Source organism: Erinaceus europaeus, chromosome 15, assembly GCF_950295315.1.
Source record: "Erinaceus europaeus chromosome 15, mEriEur2.1, whole genome shotgun sequence".
Classification (NCBI taxonomy): Eukaryota; Metazoa; Chordata; class Mammalia; order Eulipotyphla; family Erinaceidae; genus Erinaceus; species Erinaceus europaeus.
In genome coordinates, this window is record NC_080176.1 from 11,190,069 (window position 1) to 11,212,145 (window position 22,077).

The 22,077-nt window shown below is 41.0% G+C and overlaps 2 protein-coding genes across 3 annotated transcripts in view; both read right to left on the minus strand.

Annotated features, from left to right (window-relative positions):
* LOC103107789 (phospholipid-transporting ATPase ABCA3-like) overlaps positions 1–18,902 on the minus strand; it is a 105,880-nt gene extending 86,978 nt beyond the window's left edge. For both annotated transcript variants that reach the window (XM_060172838.1, XM_060172837.1), the window contains exons 1-5: positions 18,816–18,902; positions 13,576–13,658; positions 12,816–13,068; positions 8,016–8,143; positions 1,124–1,265 (exon numbers count right to left, since the gene is read on the minus strand). In XM_060172838.1, the coding sequence (XP_060028821.1) occupies positions 1,124–1,265; positions 8,016–8,143; positions 12,816–13,068; positions 13,576–13,635 (583 nt within the window). In that variant the 5' untranslated portion in view covers positions 13,636–13,658; positions 18,816–18,902. The remainder of the gene's footprint in view (positions 1–1,123; positions 1,266–8,015; positions 8,144–12,815; positions 13,069–13,575; positions 13,659–18,815) is intronic.
* A 717-nt stretch (positions 18,903–19,619) lies between these two features.
* LOC103107788 (phospholipid-transporting ATPase ABCA3-like) overlaps positions 19,620–22,077 on the minus strand; it is a 48,007-nt gene continuing 45,549 nt past the window's right edge. The window contains exons 23-24 of the mRNA XM_060172842.1: positions 20,693–20,766; positions 19,620–19,877 (exon numbers count right to left, since the gene is read on the minus strand). Coding sequence (XP_060028825.1) covers positions 19,746–19,877; positions 20,693–20,766 — 206 coding nt within the window. The 3' untranslated portion in view covers positions 19,620–19,745. The remainder of the gene's footprint in view (positions 19,878–20,692; positions 20,767–22,077) is intronic.

The window sequence follows — 22,077 nt, forward strand, 5'->3', positions numbered from 1 at the left end:
GAAGAAGATGGTTGTTGGAGCAGTGGAGTTTTGTACAAGCACCAGGAAATCAAACTGAAAAAAAAAAGTATGTACACAAAAGGTCATATAGTTCCTTAAATGTGACATCCTGCTTTGTGTGTGTTTATGATTTTACTTCTGCTGCATAGAATGATCTATCTCCTCCTGTCTCTTTATGGCTAATTAACAAGGTACCTGTAGATCCAGATTAAGTTCTTTCCTTCTCAATAGGCTTCATAAAGATTATTTTTAATGAATGTCTAGTAGGCTCATCCATTCTCTTACTGGTTATACTGTTTCCAACTTTTGTTGATGATGCTAGAATGTGCATAGATTATTTTTCTACTAAGTATTTGTTAAAGATAAAAATCTCAAGATTTTAAACCTCAATTTCATATTAAGAAGTTTTTCATATAACATAATATACAAATATAAAATTTGAATTTGTAGACTGGGAGATAATTCACCAGTAGACCGTGCACCTTACTATGTGGAAGACCCTGAGTTTGAAACCCAGCACTACTCGGAATGCCATAGGCAGTTCCAAGGGGTTCTCCATGGACAGGGAAGCAGTGCTATGGTGTCTCTCCCTCACTCCCTGCCTCTTCTTCTCTTCTTAAAATAAAGATTGAAAAAGGTTGCCCAAGGAGCTGCTTGACAGTGGCAATGCACGTTTGCAAAATCTTGGGATTATTCACCAGTGTGACAAATTTTTTTGAATTAAAATTACCATAGCAAGTTAAAAACTTTTAGATCAATCAAAGGAATTGCATATAAACGTGAAAAGGTAAACTATGTCAACAGTGACAATGTGTGTATTTGGAAAGCAGAATGTGAAAACACAGCCACCTTAGGATAAATATACTGAAATGAAAATTTAAAGAGGGCAAACCATGATATACATCAGTAGGTATACAATGAATGTGTGTGTATGTGTGTGTGTGTGTGTTAGGTTTACCAAATATTTAAGATTGGTAGAATATAAATTTAAGGTAAAATCAGGTCAGCGTAAAGAGATTTCTTATATATATGTGGCTAACGCACACTTATAAATGTGTGTACATGTACGTTTGTATCGGCATGCAACTATAAGAGTGAAATAAGTATATGAAGATGTGCTCACCTGGACTACCTCCATCATGAAGAAAAGGGTTCCTGGGTCCTGCAGAGGGCCGGACAGGAAAGAGTAAGGATGTTTTCCAGCCATCCTTGTCTGGCCAATCGATAGTCCTCTGCATCCTAGCAAAACGCAGATAATATTTTACCTAGAAGTAGTAACAGGAAATAAACTATTTTTAAAATCAAACAAAATGAAAAGTATTATAAAGAAACTAAGTGTTGATGGAAATCATGAGATTTTAAAGATGAGACTCCTTTCGTCTCAAAGTGATTCTGAATGCCTGGAAATGAAAGTGACTCCAAGTACAAATACACTTTTTTTTTTTTTGCCTCCAGGGTTATCGATGGGCTTGGTGCCTGCACTGTGAATTCACCGCTCCTAGCGGCCATTCTTTTCTTTTCTTTCCTTTTTCCATCTTATTCGATAGGACAGAGAGAAATTGAAGAGGGGGAGGAGGAAGAGAGGGAGAAAGATAGACACCTGCAGTCCTGCTTCACCACTTGTGCTTCCCTCAGGTGGGTGCTCGAACCCAGGGTCTTTGTGTACTCTGTGTGCTTAACTGGATGCACCACTGCCCAGCCCCAACTCCAACAATATTTGCACTGGAACTCTTCTCAAAGTTCAGCCAGTTCACAAAAACAAAATATGGTTCAGAAACATATGAAAAGTTTCTCAATATCACATGATAAAATAAATGCAAATTAAAGCTATATATTAAAAAAAGTGACATCAGCATCACAGTGACATAAGATGCTTCTTCCATTTTTCTGTTAAACCTGTAAGTAGTGGGTCAACAATAAATAAAAATTCACTGGCTCATTGCCTTAGGACACTGGAGATACATTCATATGAATGATGGATGGTAACTGGAAAAGAGACACAGAGGTAGTAGTCTGAGGGCTATGGAGATGGTTGGGCTGCCAGCCTAACTAAAGAGCGTGGGGAGGAGAACGTAGAGATTGTGTGGAAGTCCTTGACCTAGACACAGGTGAATCCCAAAGCAGTAAAGCTGAAGTGTTCCATAATGACAAGGAGTCCAGTTAACAACACTGAGAAAGCACTGTTGACTACTCCTCACCTCACCTCACCTCACCTCACCTCACCTCACCTCACCTCACTCCCACCACAGAGTCTGCACAGGTGGTGTGAACTGACCTTATTCTACAGCACTCTGGATCTTGTGGTCAAGTTTTCAGATTTCTAACTTTAGTCATTTTTAAAAATTTCTTTATTGGGGAATTAATGTTTTACATTTGACAGTAAATACAATAGTTTGTACATTTTGATGACAATGGCCCTATAATTCAATTTGATATTTGGAGTGTGATGCTTCCAGTTCTGTTCTTTCTTCTCATGATTGTTTTGGCAATTCTAGGTTTTTTCTGGCTCCAGATAAACATTTGGAGCATTTGCTCTATTCTCCTAAAAAATGTGGTTGGGATCTTGATGGGGATAGCATTACATTTGTAGATGGCTCTGGGCAGTATAGTCATTTTGATGATGTTAATTCTTCCAACCCATGAACATGGAATATCTTTACACTTCTTTGTGTCTTTTTCAATTTCCTTAAGTAGTGACTCATAATTATCAGTATACAAGTCTTTCACTTCTTTGGTTAGGTTTATTCCTAGATAGTTTATTGTTTTTGTTGCTAGTAAAAGGAGTTGATTTCTGGATTTCTTCTTCTTCTAACAGTGTTTGCTTAGAGGAATGCCACTGACTTTTGAATGTTAATTTTGTAGCCTGACACCTTACTGTATTGCCTGATGATTTCCAAAAGCTTCTTGCTGGATTCCTTAGGTTTTTCTATGTATACTATCATGTCATCTGCAAATAGGGAGGGTTTGACTTCTCTTCCAATCTGTATGCCTTTAATTCCTTGCTCCTGCCTGATTGCTATGGCAGGAACTTCCAACACTATGCTGAATAATAATTGTGATAGTGGGCAGCTCTGTCTAGTATCTGATCTGGGGGAAATGCTTCCAGTTTTTCACCATTGAGTATGATGTTGGCTGTAGGTTTGCTATATATAGACTCCACTATCTTCAGGAATTTTCCATCTACTCCCATTTTTTGTAGTGTTTAGATCATAAAGGGATGCTGTATTTTGTCAAAGGCTTTCTCTGCATCTATTGATATGACCATGTGGTTTTTGGTCTTGCTTTTATTGATGTGGTGGATCACATTGATTGATTTACATATATTAAACCAACCTTGCATCCCTGGGATAAACCCCACTTGGTCATGATGAACAATCTTTTTAATATACTGCTATATCCAATTGGCTAGAATTTTGTTCACTATTTTAGCATCTATGTTCATCAGAGATATTGGCCTGTAGTTTTCTTTTATGGTTGTGTTCCTGTCTGCTTTTGGTATCAAAGTGATGTTGGCTTCCTAGAAGCTGGCAGGGAGTATTCCAGTGTCTTCAATCTTCTGGAAGACATTTAAAAGTAGAGGTATTAGTTCTTTTTTGAAGGTTTTGTAGAATTCGTTTGTAAAACCATCTGGTCCAGGACTTTTATTTTTGGGAAGGCTCTTGATAACTGTTTCAATTTCATTATCTGTGATGGGCCTGTTCATGTTATCTAGTTCCTCTTAATTTTGGAAGTTCGTAGGTATCTAGGAAATCATCCATTTCTTCCAGGTTCTCTAGCTTGGTGGCATATAGTTGTTCATAGAAGTCTTGCATGATATGCTGAATTTCTGCAGTGTATGTTGTGATATTTCCTCTTTCATTTATAATCGAATTTATTTGGGTCTTCTCCCTTTTTTGCTTTGTGAGTCTGGCTAAAGGTTTGTCGATTTTGTTCACTCGTTCGAAGAACCAACATTTACTTTCCTTGATATTTTGTACAGTTTTCTTATTTTCAATGTTATTTATTTCTGCCCTAACTTTAGTGATTTCTGTTCTTCTGGTTGTTTTAGGGTTCCTTTGTTCTTCTTCTTCTAGGTCTTTAAGGTGTACAATCAGGCTATTTATTTGTGCTTTTTCTTGTTTCCTAATGTGTGCTTGTATGGCTATGAACTTCCCTCTCAGTACTGCCTTAACTGTGTCCCAAATATTTTGATAGCTTGTGGTCATAAGTAGGAACATTCCAAGCTGCCTCACTATCAGGACCCATCTTCCTCAGATGTAGCATAGAGTATGTTGTCCAGCCACCCTTCAGAGGATGGAACATTCTCTACCATTGTTGATCCAAGTTGAGGGTAAGGTTCAATGGGGGCCCACAAAGTGGTCTCTTGTGTTGTTCCTGCTAGGAATGACCAGTAGCAATGGAGAGAGGGATTTATTCTCGGTCTAAGCCCATCATGTCCGTCTGGAAATCTCAGGACTCCCTGAAAGGGCCCCAGCTGGGGGTGGCCTGTTAGTGACTAAAGAGTCATCGTTAAAGTATGCCAGTCTCTTGTCCTTATTTAGCTTTTGCAGTCCTTGCTTTGATGAGGTTAGCTTTGGAGTGAGAGAACTATAATAGGAAGTAGGTGAGGAAGGTATCTAAGTCTAAGCAGACACTATTTCATTTTGAACTTTATACTGATTCACTACAGACTACTGTGTATTTTTGCTTTCAAGTATATATTTTGCCCTAATTTATAGATACATGTGAACATATGCTCTATCTTACAGGACCTGGTCTTTATCTAGGTTTTGGGATTTTGTTAGGAAGTGAACCTCCTGGAATGGAATTTGAGAATACTATGAAAGGAAAGGTCTTACCCAAGTAATGAGGGTGAAGGGTTGACATTCTATGCCTGATGTTTCTGGACACTGTGAAGTGAAGCATGCTGAGGTGGTACTCCTTGCATTGATTAAGTTGGGATCGGTGGATACAGTATCATTTGGTATGAACTGAGAGAAGCTTGCAGGAAAGTGAGCCCCACCCTAGAGGTTCCAGGACTGGGAGAAATACAGGCTCTAAAGAGGAAGCGGGAGGTTCCAGTTGTCTTAGGTTTAAGAAGACAATAATTATTGCTATAATCACATTATTTGGCAATTGTGTTAACTTTGAAATATCCCTGTTAGGATTTGCTGTATCATATACACCACCACCATAATTTATGTCCTTTGACATTATTGGTACATAGCTGTGCCACCAGTTGCTTCTGTTCTCCCTGGTCTAAGCTTTTAAGATAGTCAACACATCAAAGACTCAGCCTATGTATTAAAAAGACTCAGTCTGTGATATAAAAGGTTTGAAATATTCAATCAAGTTTATTTATTCATTTTTTCCCTTTTGTTGCCCTTGTTGTTTACTGTCATTGTTGTCGTTATTGATGTCGTTGTTGTTAGATAGGACAGAGAGAAATGGAGAGAGGAAGGGAAGACAAAGAGGGGGAGAGAAAGATAGACACCTACAGAGCTGCTTCACTGCCTGTGAAGTGAACCCCTTGCAGGTGGGGAGCCGGGGGCTCGAACCAGGATCCTGATGCTAGTCCGTGCACTTTGCGCCATGTGTGCTTAACCCGCTACGCCACCACCTGGGTCCCAGTTCAGAAAAATTTAAGCAAAATCAACACTTAATTATTGTTGGTGTTTAATAACAGTTGTTATTAATTCCCATAAACACAAAAGATTATATGGTTAAAAATTACGTAGAACTGAAGAGGCAACTCACTAGATAAAAAACCTGTATTGACATGTGTTATCCAGCTTCAAACCCAGATACACATGGAAGGTGATACGACGACAGAGGAAACTCATCCCACCATCTCAATGGAAACAGTGGCCCACAGCAGTGAAATTATGCATGAATGAGAACCAAGTTCCACCAAAATAAATAGGGAAAATAAAAATAAAAATCACACAGGTTGAACTCCAAGTGGAATGTACTGAGAAGGGATTATATACAAAACTGTGTTTTCCAGTTGTAGACCAATTCATTTCAGTGGGCTGAAAGTCTTCTATACAGAGATTTGTAAACACCTCTACTGTTTAATGACTCTTACTCAGGCACTGCTTCTAAAGAAGAATGGATATTACCACAGACTAGAAATGACAGGAAGAGATAAGGATATAGAGGAGGAAACCCTTGTACACCACTGATAGAAATGCAAATTAGTACAACTATGCTGGAAGCCAGCACTTGAGAAGTTGCAAGGGGTGGGAGGAGTGAATGGGCAGTGTTAAACTGATATTAAACAAATGGTACTGATCTCTGATGGTGGTTGTGGTGTGTAATACACATTAGCCCTTGAAACTTAAAAGAGTGTTGTATGAATTGTAAATGAATTGTAAATTAAATCAAATAAAAATATTTTGAGAAACATTTGTTTCCAAAATTTTGGAACAGGGTGGGGGATGTCCAGACTGTGGGTTGTTCTGGCCCAACTCTAAGGTAACTGCAGCTTTTTAAATAAGATTTATTTGTTTTCACGAGAGACACTGACAGATACCAGGCTCTGGCACAATATGGTGCAAGTGACTGAGCCTTGGACTGTAAGCAAACATGTCTGGTACACCACTGCTGTGACATCTCCCAGGCTTCCCCAGGGTTTAGTCTTGATCCATGAGTTGGGGTGAATTTCTGTTTCCTCATTATGTTTGGTGCTTTGTACTTATTTCTATTAGTTATGCTAATGACCTAGTAATAGCTTCCTTCCTAGTCCTGATATAACAGTCTTGTATTAAAGCTGAAGTGTGGTGGCCTTGATACTGGGCTTTCTGTTGCTGTGAAGGATAAGTCCTTGCCACCATATGTGATAACTAGAGACCAATTAGTGCAATAAAGCAGCCCAAGTGAAGCAGCCTCGCTTACAGTGAAGGGACAAAGAAAAGCTGATGTGAAGAAATCACTGCCATCACACATCAGGTTGTTGTGTGAGCTGAGAGGAGCTGCCTCATCTGTTTGGAACAGAATCATAGTCAAGCCTTTTCATGGATACTAGTGCTTGATGCCTGAGCTTCGATTTAGCTCTGCAGTCAAAGGAGTCAACAGAGGAATTGAGAATCCAAGCTACAAGCCACAAATTGGTACCAGTGGCAGTTGCAGACTTAGTCAGGTTTGATTAGACCTAAAAACCCCCAGTCTCAGCCAGGTATGGGGAAAAGTTTCATGGGCTCTTGGGGGCTGGCTGAAATGATTTCCCAGGTCAGAACTGTCTCCACCTACTGCTAGAAATTTTCTTGCCTGTCAGACTTGCTCTACTTGTGGGTTGGGGCAATGAGGTGGGGAGCACCAGAGAAGAAAAAGAAAACTGGATTTGTATGCATTTGGAGATAATCTCTGGCTGAGATGCACTTGGTCTTGGCTGTGGGCAAGGATGGAGCTGGGAAACAGTTCTTGGGTAACTGCTGTAACCTTTGCCAGCTTCTGCAGACTGATTATTCACTTGTGTGGTGCTATTTCGATGTTCCTGTGGGAGCATGTGCCTCAGACAGACTGGGAAAGGAAGGAACCTGCGTCCTGAAGAAGAGTATCTCGTGGCATCCTGAGCCAGACCCAGAGTGTGTGCTGTGCTAGGCGTTCCTAGAGGCAGGGCAGAGGGCTTTCCTGTCCTGTAACTGTGGCTGTCTGCTGTAACGACAGGAAACAGTATTGAGTGGTGTCTCCCGAGGGACAGCCAAAGAGAAGTACTTGAGCGTATTTTGAGAATTGAGGTGCAGTGCTTTCCTTCTGCTTTGCTCATGAAGGCTCTAAAGCCAAGCACGGTAGAGCTCTGTCATCACAGCTATGCACCTCTTTCACTGAATACCGCCATTTCCCACACTCAGTTGTTCCCTAACATGAACCTCCCAAGCATCAGTGCACCAGCAGGAGAGACAATCCCAAGGTTAATATTGAACTAGTGAGACTCCAAGAAGCTAAAAGTATACACACACACACACACACACACACACATATATATTTTAAAGAAAACTATTAATTAAAAACAAACCTATATAAAGTGTTCTCACCTGAAGTGGCAGAGGGTCATTGTGGTTTTTGAAGTCACAATCAAAAACGACGACAGCCAACACATTTTGTGATCCATAGTTATATTTAATGTAATTTTCAAGTTCAGCTTCTGAAGAAAGGCCCTGAACTAAAGGAAGGCAAACTGTTCACTTAAACACAAAGTATCTGATTATCCCACCTACAGAGAGATACTATTGTACATGGACAAAAAGTCTATACTAATTTAAAAACACTGTTTCTCAAGTATTGGTATCACAACTACACAATAGGTAATTGGATCCAACACATTTAAAAATATTTTATCAACTTTCATTACGATATTAAATAATATCATTATTAGCATTTATAAAAATAAGCCATTAGTTATGAAGAAAATGCAAATCAGGGCAGGGGAGATAGAATGATGATTATGCAAAAGACTTCTGGAGCTCTTAGGTTAAAAGGTTCAATTCCCAGAACTGAGCAGTGCTCTCATCTTTCTCTCTGAATCTCTCTCTCTCATTAAAATAAATTAAAATAAAACAAAACCAAAATAAAATAAAGTGATAATAAGTGCTGGTGAAGGTTTGTAAAGATTGGGATTGTCATCCACTGCTGACCAGAATTCAAAATGGTTTAATGGTCTGAAAGTCGCCAACAACTTAAGACATAAAAGTTATCAGCACATGACATATTCACTCCACTTCTAGGTTTATATATCCAAGAGAAATGAAAGCCTATGTCTACAAAAAAAAAATCTTGTAAAGGAAGGTTCATAGCAGTGTTATACATAATGGCTAAAAGATGAAAACCATATAAGTACCATTAACTAACCAATGAAGGCTACAACCACCAAATGCAGCACACCTGCACAGTGGAATATTCTTTGGCAATGAAAGAAAATAAAGAATAGATGCATCTTAAAAACGGAGAAACCTTGAAAATATTCTACAAAGGTGAGACATGAATAAACTGTGATCTATTTTTTTTTTTTTAGCATATCCAAGAATTCAAATGGGGGAGGAAGAAGGGGTTGGGAGTCTAGTATCCTGTGGTGGAAGGAGACAGCAGCTTTTTAAAAAATATATTTATTTATTTACTTTATTTTTTTCCTTTTGTTGTCCTTGCTGTTTTATTGCTGTTGTTGCTGCTGTCATCGTTGTTGGATAGGATGAAGAGAAATGGAGAGAGGAGGGGAAGACAGAGAGGGGGAAAGAAAGATAAGACATCTGCAGACCTGCTTCACTACCTGTGAAGGGACTCCCCTGCAGGTGGAGAGCTGGGGGCTTGAACCGGGACCCTTAAGCCGGTCCTTGCACTTTGCACCACGTGTGCTTAACCCGCTGCACTACTGCCCAAATCCCAAGACAGCAGCTTTATGGTGGATGTGGTTTAAAGGTGCCTACTCCAGGGAGAAGCAGAGACTGTACCCCTGTCATAAACTTCTTGTAAAACAACATTTCCCCAATAGGAAAGAAAATAGTATGATAAGTGAAAAAAGTCAGTCACAAAGACGACACACTACACTTACAGAAAACTGCTATAAGTGTTTTATATATTAAGTATGTAAGGATTTCCTAGCCCTGGTGGGAACAGAAATTGTGGACTTATGGCTAAAGATGACAGCATGTATTCCTGTCGATGAAAATGCTTTAGATGACTAGGGTAGTAATGGCTGCACAACTCTCTGAACATACCAACAGCCATTTAACTGTGGACTTTAAAACGATGAATGTATGGTATGTCTATCATATCTCAAAGGAAAGCTGCTTTAGGATGGAGAGATACGCACAGGTAGAGTGCATGCCTTGCCATGCATGTGACCCCAATTTGAGCCTCAGCATCACATAGGAGGTGCCATGGTGCTGCGGGAAGCTCTGGTGCTGTGGCGTCTCTAGCTCTCTTTTTAAGTATTTGACTATTTGAATGAAAAGCAGCCCCAGGTGGGGGGGAAGGGAAGAGGCAGGCCGTAGCACAGTGGGTTAAGCACACATGATGCGAAGCGCAGGGACTGAAGCAGGAATCCCAGTTCGAGCCCATGGCTCCCCACCACACCCGCGGTGAAGCAGGTCTGCAGGTGTCTTTCTTTCCCCCTCTTTGTCTTCCCCATCTCTCTCAATTTCTGTCTTGTCCAGCAACAGCAATGGCAACAGTAACAATGACCGCAATGGGGGCTGCAACAAGGGCAACAGAATGGGAAAAATGACCTCTAGGAGCAGTGGTTCATGGTGTAGGCACCAAGCCCCAGCGATAAACCTGGAGGCAAAAAATAGAAAAGAAAAACAGCCCAGGGACAGTGAAATTCTATAGTATAAATCGCTGGTTCTGCCAAAAAAAAAAAATTGTGTTAAGATAAACCTAAGATATATCAGGAGGTGAGTACTATGTCAAATTACCTTCTTCTAAAATAACACTAATGGCTCAATAGCTGTGTGGAGAAAACAGGAAAGAATCAGTGAAGATAAATTAATCAGAGGAGATGGCTTACTCGGAACAAAAGGAAAATGGAACTGAAAAAAAGTTGAGTAGAGTTTCAAAGACTTATGGGATAATACCAAATGCCTAGCATTTGTGTCATTATCAGTCTAGGAAAGGAAAAAGAAGATCAGGTTGCAAAATGAATTTGATAAATGATTGTGGAGATGCACCGAATTTGGTGAAAGATAAAAACTTACAGATTCAAAGGACTCAGTGAATCCAAAAAAGAATGAAAGAAAAGAAACCCCTATTTGGATCACAGTCATGGTCGACACAAGAGATGAAAAACATTTAAAAGCCTCCACAGAGAAATGGCACACTACCTATTGGATGAAAGGATCAAATGATTGTGCATCATTTTCAGAAATTAGTGAGGGCAGAAGAAAGTGACAAGATTTCTATTTTAAATACTATATGCATATATACATACATAGATGTATACATATATAGCCACCACGTTTATTGCTAGGGCTCTGTGCCTGACAATTCCTCACCTTCTCCTTTTTATTTTTTTTTTGCCTCCAGGAGATAATTCCGAAGCCAGAGAGAATAAGAATGTAGATCTCGGGGTGACCAAAAAATCAGAATAGATGTTGATAGAGGGTTATTGCTGGGGCTCAGCGCCTGCACCATGAATCCACTGCGCCTGCACCATGAATCCATTGCTCCTGGAGGCCATTTTTCCCCCCCTTTTGTTGCCCTTCTTGTTGTAGCCTTGTTGTGGTTATTATTGTTGTTGTTGATGTCATTCGTTGTTGGATAGGACAGAGAGAAATGGAGAGAGGAGGGGAAAACAGAGAGGGGGAAGAGAAAGACAGAACACCTGCAGACCTGCTTCACCACCTGTGAAGCGACTCTCCTGTAGGTGGGGAGCTGGGGCTCCAATGGGGATCCTTACTCTGGTACTTTGCGCTTTCTGCCATGTGCTCTTAACCTGCTGCACTACTGCCTGAAAACCCCCCCCCCTTTTTTTTTAACCAGAGCACATGTGGTGCAGGGGATTGAACCAGGGAATCTTACAGCCTCAGGCATGAGACTCTCTTTGCAAAACCATAACACTATCTACCACTGCCCATTCCTCTGCTTAAAGTGGGATTTTTTAAAAACATTAAAATTTTTTATTCTATTTATCTATTGGATAGCGACAGCCAGAAATCGAGAGGGAAGGGTGGGATATAGAGATAGAGATAGAGAAAGAGAGACAGAGAGACACCTGCAGCACTGCTTCACCACTTGTGAAGCTTTCCTCCTGCAGATGGGGACCGTGGACTCGAACCTGGGTCTTTGAGCATTGTAACATGTGTGCTCAACCGGGTGCGCCACCACCTGGTCCCTTTAAAAACATTTAAAAAATATTAATTCCCTTCTGTTGCCCTTGTTGTTTTATTGTTGTAGTTATTGTTGTTGTTATTGATGCCATCGTTGTTGGATAGGACAGAGAAATGGAGAGAGGAAGGGAAGACAGAGGGGGAGAGAAAGATAGACACCTGTAGACCTGCTTCACCGCTTGTGAAGCAACTCCCCTGCAGGTGGGGAGCCGGGGGCTCCAACAGGGATCCTTACACCAGTCCTTGCGCTTGACGCCATGTACGCTTAACCCACTGGCTACCGCCCAACTCCCTGGATTTTTTTTTTTTAGATGGTAAGAGACAAGGAGAAAATGGCAGAGACAGAACCACACTATTTGACTGCTTGTGAAGCTTCCCTTTCACATGGTTCGTCCATATGGTGGTTGTGGCGGGAGTTAGAACTTAGGTTCTTGTGTTCTCTATCAGATGAGTTATCCCAAGAATAAAACTGAAATTAAAGATTTCTCTGAAGAAGAAAAACAGAACAGTGCATAGCTAATAGACCTATCCTAAAAATGTCTTAATTCTTTAGAAGGAAAACGGTGTTAAAAATGTCTTAATTCTTTAGAAGGAAAACGGTGTTCTTCATGAACAAAAGAAGAGCAATAACTAGCATATATCAGAGTAAGTAGCTTTTAAAAAGATTTTAAAAATATGAGTGTGAACTATAACACCTCTTGGGAAATTTTTCGATTTATATAGAAATTAAAAACACATCTATATTATGCAGGGGATATAGCATAATGGTTATACAAAGAGACTCTCATGCCTGACGCTTCAAAGTTTCAGGTTCAATCCCCCACTTCACCATAAGCCAGAGCTGAGCAGTGCTCTGGTAAAAATAAGAAATAAATAAAAACACACCTATATTGTAAAGTTAAGGAATGTGATTCAGTAATGATATTCCCTCTCTCTTTTAATGTTTTAGCTCCACATACCAAAACAAACAAAAACATACAGTTAAGTTTCACGAAAACCCCTTCAATTTCTAACCTTTTACACTGATGTTTACACTCCTCTTCACATCCTCGATGATATCTTTTAACACATTGATATTAGAAGGCACATAAATCAATTTCCACTCTTCAGCATTGTTGAGGAAAGAAAGCCAAGTGCTGGTAGGTTGAGGAGTAAATTTGTAAGGTCCCAGAGTTTCTACTTTATCAAAGGCATGGACCACCAAAAGCATCACTGGAAACACTAATGCTGCGGACACTTCCAAAATTAAAGAACTTAAATGCCTTCTCTAGAAGAGTAACAAAAAACAGTTTGAATTAGCCTGAGAGAACACACTGACTGCAAATGAATTTTATTAGCTTTCTGCCAGCTTTACTCAGAACTAGCTAGTGTTTCCTGAACTGTCTCATAGCAACCAGACATCTTCCCTGCTTTTAACTTTCTTAAAATCATGCTTTACTATTGACTAACCCTATCTTAGTAATTTGTAAGAGGCTACTTACAGCTCTGAACTTGATTTTTCACTAGCACACAAATTAAATTGCAATGAATGGGCATTTATAGACATTTTAATTTTTTAAATTATTTTTATTTATTGGATAGAGACAGCCAGAAATCGAGAGGAAGGGGTGATAGAGAGGGAAAGAGACAGAGAGACAGCTGCATCACTGCTTCACTCACTATTCATGAAGCTTTCCTCTTGCAGGAGGGGACTGGGGGCTTGTCCTTACACCTGGTGACATGAGCGCTCAACCACCTGGCCCCTAGAGATTTTTCCATGGAAGATTTTACTTACTTTTAAGGTAAAATTTTTCCAAAGAAGCACTGCAAATTGAGAGGATCTCAACAAATACATTCTTCTACCAGAGGTGTTCAACTCTAGGGATACAAGGGAAAAATTTTTTCCATTTCCATTTTATTATTTACATATGTGCATTTATATATGTGTACATATACACGTAACTCTTAGTAAACTTTATTTATGCAATCGATTTCACCATCACACCTTATTTATTATATAACAAAAGTTTAGATTTTTTTTTTTTTTTTTTTGCCTCCAAGGTTATCGCTGGGGCTTGGTGCCTGCACTACGAATTCACTGCTCCTGGAGGCCATTTTTCCCATTTTGTTGCCCTTGTTGTTGTTATTATTGTTATTGGTGTTATTGCTTTTGTTGTTGCGAGATAGGACAGAGAGATCTCGAGTGAGGAAGGGAAGACAGAGAGGGGGAGAGAAAGATAGACACCTGAAGACCTGCTTCACTGCCCGTGAAGTGACTCCCCTGCAGTTGGGGAACCAGGGCCTCGAACTGGGATCCTTGTGTCAGTCCTTGTTCTTCGTGCCCTGAGCACTTAACCCGCTGCACTACCACCTGACCCCTGATTCTTTTTTAGATTCTTTTTTAAAAATTTTTTAAATTTATTTAATGTATTTATTCCCTTTTGTTGCCTTTGTTGTTTTGTTGCAGTTATTAACGTTGTTGGATAGGGCAGAGAGAAATGGAGAGAGGAGGGGAAGACAGAGAGGGGGAGAGAAAGACAGACACTTGCAGACCTGCTTCACCACCTGTGAAGTGACTCCCCTGACGGTGGGGGGGGGGGGGGGCTCGAACCGGGATCCTTGGGCCGGTCCTTGGCGCTTTGCGCCACGTGCACTTAACCCCGCTTCGCTACCGCCTGACTTCCAAATGTTTAGATTCAATCCACCTCTCTGCTTTCCTTATCTTTTGTACTTGGCAAGCACTATCTTACTTTATTTCTACGTGTTACACTTATTTTTAACTTTTTATTTGTGATTATAGTGGGCTACAAGATTGCAGGATCACAGGCCACACCCGCCACCACAGCTCTACATGCCCACCATTCCACCTCCCACAGATAACCACCGGAGTGGAAGGAAAAAAAAAAAATTCGTTGTTAACTTATGAGTTTAATGTGACTATCCAGTAAGTAATAGTATTCCTTATTTCTCTTGATTTTCTTCTGAATCAGTCTCAGAGACAGATAGCGAAAACATTATATGTTTAAGATAAAGAAAACTTGGGGGCCTCGCTCGCTCGCTCAGCAGAGCATACTCTTTACCATGTGTTGGGAGCGAGGTTTGAGCCCCCAGCCACCACACAGGAGCACCGGCATTGCTGTGGTTGTTACCTCTCTCCCTCTTTCCCTCTGTTTCTCTCCCAAATGACTTCACAGGCAAATCTACCACACATTTATAAAGAAGAATTAACACCATTTAAAAAAAAAAGTCAAAACAATTGAAGATGAGGGACAAACATTTCCAGACTTATATTCTGGGAGGCCATCACTACCCTGATACCAAAGTTAGATAAGGATATTACAAATAAATAAATAAACTTTAAGTGCTCATCGCTGAAAAACAAGAATGTAAAAATTCTCAAAATATTCAAGCAAACTGAATTTGACCAATTTAAAAGGAGCAGAAAAGGCTTATGACAAAAATTCCGTATCTTTTCATCATAAAAACTTTCAACACATTTGGTATAATAGGACTTAAAAAAATGAAACCCTTAATTTTTTTTTCAGTGTGCAGATAGTGTGATATGATCTAAGGGTTATTTCAACTAGCACAGCTGTGTTACATTTCTCTGGAAGCCATGAAGTGGTCTGGAGTAAACACTTTCAGTCAGGCAGTAAATCTTCAGAACATATATGGATAAAATGCCCTATATGTAAATAATTATATGGGGGAGAGAGTAGGGAGGGAGGGAATGAGGGAGAGAGAGAGAGAGACAGAGAGAGAGATTGATTTATTCCTAAGAATTATGGAGTATAAAACATAGAACTCCCACCAGTTTTGCAAAGAGATCGTTTAACAAAAGCACTGCAAGTCTGAGTGAATAGTCCCTCAATCTGTTTGTAGCAGTCAGAGTAGAAAAGCAAAACAAAGCAAAACTATGTTTGGGCTCCCAACTATACACAGAAAAAGTTGACTACAGAGGACAATCTATTCTGTTATTTTAAAAAGGATTCATTTTGCTGTGTCCACATTAGGTATTAACAGAGTGGGGTTAGACGCGTGTGGACACTGCACAGATCCATGAGACGTGGTGTAAAGCTAATTGCTCACAATCATGATATGATATTGGATCATGGCTTTATAGTAAAAGGTACCTCAATAATGTTTAAAGATTAAACTATCATTCAGAATGTCAGTCTTACAAATAGATTACAATAGTAGCATAAAGAAAAATAAAACTTTACTAAAAAACTTTGTTTTGAAAAATCAAATGTATAAAGTATTAAATTATTTTTAAAATTTCCACCAGGATTGTCCATGGGGCAATTATTTTTTTTCCTCCCCCGCCCTTTCTTTTATTTGATAGGACAGAAAGAAACTGGGAGGAGAGTAGGAGGTAGAGGGAGAGGGAGAAGGAAGGACCAGGCATCCCCCCTTTCCCCCCACGCTTCACATCTGCAGGTGTCTTTCCCTATCTCCCTGTCCTCTCTGAATTTCTCTCTGTCCTTTCTAAAAAGAAAGAAGAGAAAAAAAAATGGCCGCAGCAGATTCATAGTGCCAAAACCGAGCCTCAGGGATAACTCTGGTGGCAAAAAAAAAAAAAAAAAAAAAAAGTTAAGGAAAAGAAAAAATAAGAGAGGGAGAGGTAAAGAACAAGATACACACACACACCTGCAGCACTGCTCCACCACTGGAGAAGGTTTCCTCCTGCAGGTGGGGAGCAGAGGTTTGAACTGGGGTTCTTGGATGTGGTAACGTGTATGCTCAACTGGGTGCACCACCAACTGGCCCCCAAATCGAAGGCCTTTTAAATGAAATGGTAAAAAAGGCAGCCTGACTGTAATTGAGTGAGCCTGGGGATACATGGGAGGAAACGAATTCCTGACACAACACAAACTACTCCAGGGCTGCTATCGTGTCTGGATCAGCTTCTATCGCAGTGGTAGCCAATGTCCAGCCACAGCTCACTTATGACCCGTAAAATCATGTGGTCTGGTCCTGCCAAGGCAACCACAGCCAGGACCGGAAATCCGGTACATCTAGAAGCTTTCTGCACAGCAACGCTGTGTTAATTTTTAAGGTGGTAATTTTGTATGCCCCACAAAGAATTTTATAAATATTCAAACAGCCCATGGAAAGAAAAAAACATCCCCACCACTGCTCTGTGAAGAGTATATTGCGTTGAATGGCATTTGATTTTAGGCCAACATTTCCGAAGATCTAGATTAATTCAGGACTCATCTTGACCACAAGCACAGCAGGTACTTCCAACATGGGTCAAAGGTAAAATGAAACAAACAAAAAGCAGCTTAGAGCAGGGCTGGTGACTTTTAAAATTAAGTGACTTTTCCATGACTCTGCAATTGGAAGGACTGGTGTGCTTACATAATTTCAATCTTTTTCTGCATACAGGGATACCAGTTACTTTATTCAGTTTCCTTCAAAATCATCATTCGCTTCTGTGTAAGATTTGACCTCATTGTAGTTGACACTAAAGTTAGAAAATCTATCTCAAAAAAAAAAGTGCTTATTCTTCATTCAAAAGGCTCAGAGCAAAGTTTAAAACTGCAACCTACTGAAGCCTTACACTGTAAGATTCTGGACAGGCGGGGGCTGAAAAAAAACAGCTGACAATTTCAATCAAACTAGTTCTGAATTGACTACTTTAGCAGGGAGGCAGGGGCGGGCAGGGAGGGGCAGTGCTTTCTTTTTTTTTTTTGTATGGAGGAAGGTAGGAGAGGCCAGAATCCTCAGACCCTGCCGTCTCCCAGGTAGAGATTTTAAAAACTTATACTAGGGTTGGGGAGACAGCACAATGGTTATGCAAAAATAACTTTCATGCCTGAGGCTTCATGATTCCAGAATGAATCTCCAGTACCACCAGAAGCCAGAGCTGAGAAGGGATGGGGTGGTGGTGGTGGTGGTGGAATATATATATATATATATATATATATATATATATATATATATATCTAACAGCAGGCTGGTTGAGGTTGAGGAAAGACTGCTTTGAGAATGAATCCCTTTCTCCATACTGTCCAACGTTCCAAAATAAAACTTCTCTTTGTACAAACGATGTATAAATAGTAAATAACAGATAAATAAGCAAGACGCTATTCGTCAGAGGCATCAGGCAAACCCAGGCTCTAGCTCACTTCCTTTTAGAGCACGTCTCACTCAACCCTTTGCTCCAGAGAAGAGTTAACAAATGTCCCAAAGGATGGTAAAGTGGGGTGAGAAATGATAACTCCCAATGAGGAAAAGCAAAAAACCTCATTTGCTGTTTCTTGGCTAGTTCTGTGAGGTCTCGGCTACGAGATGCCAGACTCTCTGTTTCTTTTCTTTTTTTTTCTTCTTCTCCACCCCCCTCCACCTTCTACACTTTCAAACTGTAATCAGTTATATGTATCTCCATATAGATCCCTACAAACATATATATCACTTTCTTTTGGATAGTGACAGACATTGAAAGCGGAGGGAAGGGAGAGGGGGGGAAAGGCGCCTGCAGCCCTGCCTCACTGCATGAAGCTTCCCTGCAGGTGGGGACGTGGGGACCAGGGGCTTGAACTCTGGTCTTCGCCCACTGTAGTGTGTGTGCTCACCAGGTGCGCCACAACCTGGCCCCCAGACTCCTCTTTCTTCTCTCTCTCTCTCTCTTCCTCTTTTTCTCTCTCTCTCCCTTTCTCTCTCTTTCTCTCTTTCTCCCTCTCTTTCTTTCTCTCTTTCTCCCTCTCTCTTTCTCTCTCTCCCTCTCTCTCTCTTTCTTTTTCTTTCTTTCTCTTTCTCTCGCTCTCTTCCTCTCTCTTCCTCTTTCTCTCTCTCTCTTTCTCTCTCTTCCTCTCTCTTTCTCTCTCTCTCTCTCTTCCTCTCTCTCTTTCTCTCTCTCTCTCTCTCTCCGCTTTAGGTTTTTAGAGGGAGGGAGGGAGGCTGTGTGCGTGGGGTCCCTGTGTTTTGTGCGCCCGTTTGCTATTTCGGGGGGTTTGGCCTCTGGGCGGTCGGGCGGGGCAGCCCCTGAGCCGGAGGCTCGCGGAGGGAGAGGAAGGGCCCCCCACTCACCTCCCAGCCGCTGCGGGGGCGCTCGCTGCCGCCTCCTCCCCACGGTCTCCCCAACCGCCCCCTCAGCCGTCGGCGGACCGCGCAATGGCGCCTCCTGCGCGGAGACCGTCGGGTGCCCCCCCCCCCCCGCGCGCCCTGGGCCCTTCCCGCGCATGCGCGCTGCGCACTGGCTGGCGGGACCCACCGCGGCGTGCGCGAGGCTGCAGCTCGGGGCCCTGCTCCCCCCCCCCCCCAGCTCCCCCCGCCTTTCGCTGGGCGCTGGGGTTCTTAGCCACGGACGGACCCTTTGTTGCTCGCTCCCCTCTCCCTCCAGCGCCAAGTCACCTGTTGCTTCATATTTTCCGATTTAAATTTTTCTTAGTGCAGATTCTCTTAGAAATGAGGAATATACTGAATTTGAATTTGGGTTGAATTTTGGAGATGACTTATTCTCACTTAAAACTGGATGTCGATTTACAATTCTTTCTTTTTTTTTAATTGACATGTTGCTTCCCAAGACTACACGTTTTAGGCGAACCATTCTTCAAACTGTAATAGTACAAAATTGGTGTGTGCATCCATGGGAAATGATTGGCTCCTCTTGCACATAACTCAGTTTAAAATATCTTACTTTTCAAGCTGTCCATTGACAGCTAATAGCACAATTATTTTTGGATGCTTCTGTTCGGAGTAAATGACCTTCCCCTATCTTGAACAATTTCACACTTGAAAAATGAAACAGAAAATCATCTAGAAATGTTTTGATTTGCATTTACTGGATTTATCATCCAGCTAAGTAAATTTACAAAGAAGGGACATATGATCTCCATAAGGAGAGGGCTCTTTATTAAACAGATTTTTGCATCAAGATACACACACAGAGGAGTGTTCCTCTATGCCCACAGGCATAGTAGAAGAAAGACAACAAGACAACAAGGTTGGAATTACACCTCATGGTGATGCTTTCTCATTTGTCTCCTCTTGGCTAGCAAAGGTCAGGAAGACTTGTTCCAATGTTATCTGACTGATGGAGTAGTCTTCTAAATTGAACTGTTCTTTAGCTTCCTCCAAAATACCAAACATCTATAACAATAATGAAACAACAACATATAGTTATCATTGCAGTCTTTCCCTTAGCCCCCACCCTAGATGAGCCTCTCCCACCATTTCTACTCCTGTCAATTTACTATCAGAGGAAAAAAGGCAGAGAAGGGGGAGATGAAAAATTGGACAGAATAGGTAATTGAGAATTTGAGAGGCAGTTTTCTGTGACTCTTGATGGTCATAAACAATGGGATTAAAGAGTAGAAATCAAAACAAACTCTGGGTTTAGAAAGGAAGTGAAAGCAGGGCCTTAGAAGTAAATTAAAGTGGGCATCAGCTTCCACGTAGGGTCAGTCATCTTTGCCCAAATGGCCCATGTAAAACACACACACACACACACACACACACACTTTGAAAAATAACCCAAAGTCTCTGATATTGCTGCAGTTCTAGATTCCATTACAAATGCCTGATGACCAAATGCTTTCCTCACTAATTAGTGCTTTTTTAAAAATTTTAAAAAAATTATTTTTATTTTTATTTATTTATTCCCTTTTGTTGCCCTTGTTGTTTTATTGTTGTAGTTATTATTGTTGTTGTCGTTGTTGGATAGGACAGAGAGAAATGGAGAGAGGAGGGGAAGACAGAGAGGGGGAGAGAAAGACAGACACCTGCAGACCTGCTTCACCGCCTGTGAAGCGACTCCCCTGCAGGTGGGGAGCCGGGGTTTGAACCGGGATCCTTATGCCGGTCCTTGTGCTTTGCGCCACCTGTGCTTAGCCCGCTGCGCTACAGCCCGACTCCCTAGTGCTTTCTTAATATGTAATATTAAAGGGCATAATTCCTAAAATCACCTTTCCCCAGTTCTTGTCCTTGCTATGGATGTAGTAGTTGAGGATCCCCTGATTCTCCTGCTTTAGCTCACTACCTAAGAAAGAAAAAATAAGGTAGGTGAGTAACATCACAGATCTGAAATTACCTAAATATTGCTACATCTACTTACTACATACAGCTGATGTATAAGCAGACATGGTTAATGTAATAGGGAGTATAACTGAATAACCCACGTTCTTGGTATATATGTAATTTCTTTAAGTATATTCCCAAAGAAAAAGTATTCTTTTTTTTTTTTTTTTGCCTCCAGGTTATCACTGGGGCTCGGTGCCTGCACTATGATTCCACGGCTTCTGAAGGCCATTTTCTCCATTTCTGTTGCCCTTGTTGTTATTGTTGTCGTTGTATAGGGCACAGAGAAATTGAGAGAGGAGGGGAAGACAGAGAGGGGGAGAGAAAGACAGACACCTGCAGACCTGCTTCACAGTTTGTGAAGCGATGTCCCTGCAGGTGGGGAGCCGGGGGCTGGAACCGGGATCCTTAAGTTGGTCCTTGCACTTCATGCCATGTGTGCTTAACCTGCTGTGCTACTGCCTGAAACCCAGAAAAAAAAGTATTCTTATATTGATAGCAATTATTGAGGCCATTTTTAAAAATATATTTTTTCTTTTTTTAAAAAAGGATATATTTATAATTATTTGTGCCTTCTAGTTTTTTCCTATGACTAAGATTTTAATTCAGTCCTTTTAGTTGTTTATGTCTTAAATTTTAGGAGTTCCTTATGTAGGAGGTGACATTAAACAGAGTATCTTGGACTCAAGTGGGTAGAGCACACATGTTACCAAGGAAAAGCCTTAAGAGTAGTGGAGCAGCGCTGCAAGCTGTCTCTCTTCCCCCCCACCCCCAAACTGAAAGAAAACAGTGGCTACTATAGAGTTGTGCAGGCACTGAGGCCCAATGTTTGTGCCAGAAATAAACTAAAACCCCCAGTAGCATTCTTAGTTTAGGGTTCTTAGCCATGGTGTTTTTTCCTAATGTGTCTGGTGGGATGATATAAACGTAGGGCCTCTTAGTGTAGACCTTTCTCTGATACTTCCTGATATCTGCTTCCCCTGACCCTTCCCCTATGTCAGGTCTAAATTAAAGATGCTTCCCATGGAGAAGACCTGTGTTTGTTTCTGCTTAGAATTAGAGAATGCTGCTGATTATTCACTTTGAGCTGCCCCTCCTTCCATGGCAGACTCCAATTGAGCTCCCCAACCTCTAAGAAGATCCAAGATCCATCACTGATTCCAGTGTCGACTATGACATTTGCATGCAATATTTGCATTTCTTACTGTTCAGTGTTACAATTCACTGTTCTTTTTTCGTATTCTTGTTTTCTTTTTTTGTTGTTAAAAAGTTA